Here is a 1,512-nt window from a genome sequence, read left to right as displayed (position 1 = left end):
GGATCCGCAATGGTATTGACTATTTGTGATTTAAAAATAAAGAAATAAAAAACTATTTTTTGTTGCGTAAGTGGCATCCTCCCAAAGGGGGTGCTACAAGTGTTGGTATCAGAGCCTAGGTTTATAATTCTAGGTCTTTTGTTGTGACTTGTTGGTATATTATTTGTTTTTGTTACATGTTGTTTTTGTATATAGTGCATATGCATCATGTACATGTCTCTAATGCAATGTGATCTTCTTTTATGAAGGAATTAATTCGTGGCATCTTCTACTTCTAATAGGCTTATGGAAGTTACCCGCGAGAGTTTAAATATCTCTAATGCCCAACTTCACCTACAAGAAGGGGTTGAGGAGCATTTTTCTGATTCTAATCCTCCTAGTACAAGGGGATATGAAGCAGAAAGTAATTAGGGTACGAGAGTTGTGCCACACCCGCAAATGAGTCATAGTGCTCCTGCTGTTGATCCCTCTTTTCAACAAATGACCAATTTCTTATGTCACATGGCTAGAAGAGTGCCTGACCCTGATAAAATAAACTTTGAGAAAATAAGAAAAATGGGTGGAGTTGAGTTTGAAGGCACTGTTGACCCTACAGATGCCGAGCAGTGGTTGGAACTGATTGAAAGAGTGTTCGAGCAGTTACAGTGTTCAGACGCTGCCAAATTTAAGTATGCTGTCTCACTATTACAAAAAAGATACCTATGATTAGTGGGTAAGTGTACCGAATTCCAGGGCAAAACCTCTTGTTCTTACTTGGAATGATTTTGTGAACGAATTTCATAAGAAGTATGTCCCACCTGCTTATCATGATGCAAAGAAAAAAAAGTTCTTAAATTTAGAGCAAGGGAGTATGTCTATCGCTGAATATCAGCTGAAGTTTCTCAGGCTGTCCCGCTATGCTGGGGGTATTATTAATAATGAAAAAGATAAGTGCAGGTAATTCAAAGATGGATTGAATGATTCTATTAGAAAATCTGTAGCGGTCCTACAATATGAAAACTTTTGTAAATTAGTTTTAGCTGCTCTTACTTGAGAAAGGATCGACAAGGAACAAGCTGGTAGAAATGAACATAAGTTTAGGAAAGCTTATGCAGATTCGGGAGGTCCACCAAAAAGGGGGAGGTTTGACAGTTCCCAAGCTAATACTTTTTGCAAGTTAGCCCAACATAAGAAGAATAGATCAAGTTCCTTTACTGCCAGCACTCCAAGCTATGGCCAAGACAAGACTCATATACCCACCTGTGCATAATGTGTAAGGAATCACTTTGGTACTTGTAGAAGAGCTTCTGGCGCTTGTTTTAATTGTGGGAGCTTCGATCATAAGGTGAGGGATTGTCCAATCCTAACCCCACTTTTTCTCTGCGTATGGAAGCCTCGGTTCAAAAATCTATTACCACTCCCTCTCAAGGGAATAAAGGTGCAAGATCTATAAACATACAAGCAACAAGTACAGGTGCAGCCAATCCAGCTGGTGGGTCAAGAGCTACAGCACGAGCTTATGCGATGAGATAG

At 39.6% G+C, this 1,512-nt stretch overlaps 1 protein-coding gene across 1 annotated transcript; it reads left to right on the top strand.

Moving 5' to 3' along the window:
* Window positions 1–555: 555 nt before the first annotated feature.
* Window positions 556–1,512, top strand: LOC129890523 (uncharacterized). The gene is made up of 4 exons (XM_055966062.1): window positions 556–668; window positions 733–936; window positions 1,039–1,241; window positions 1,325–1,512. The coding sequence occupies exons 1-4, from the start codon at window positions 556–558 to the stop codon at window positions 1,510–1,512; spliced, it is 708 nt and encodes a 235-aa protein (XP_055822037.1).

This window comes from Solanum dulcamara, chromosome 5 (assembly GCF_947179165.1).
Source record: "Solanum dulcamara chromosome 5, daSolDulc1.2, whole genome shotgun sequence".
Classification (NCBI taxonomy): Eukaryota; Viridiplantae; Streptophyta; class Magnoliopsida; order Solanales; family Solanaceae; genus Solanum; species Solanum dulcamara.
Note: the sequence above shows the minus strand (reverse complement) of the source record. Positions and strands in the feature narration are given on the sequence as shown.

Coding starts and splice junctions, on each gene's coding strand:
- LOC129890523 (XM_055966062.1), top strand. CDS start 556: ATGGGTGGAGTTGAGTTTGAAGGCACTGTTGACCCTACAGATGCCGAG. Junction 669..732: donor TCAGACGCTGCCAAATTTAA/GTATGCTGTCTC, acceptor ACCGAATTCCAG/GGCAAAACCTCTTGTTCTTA. Junction 937..1,038: donor AATGAAAAAGATAAGTGCAG/GTAATTCAAAGA, acceptor TACTTGAGAAAG/GATCGACAAGGAACAAGCTG.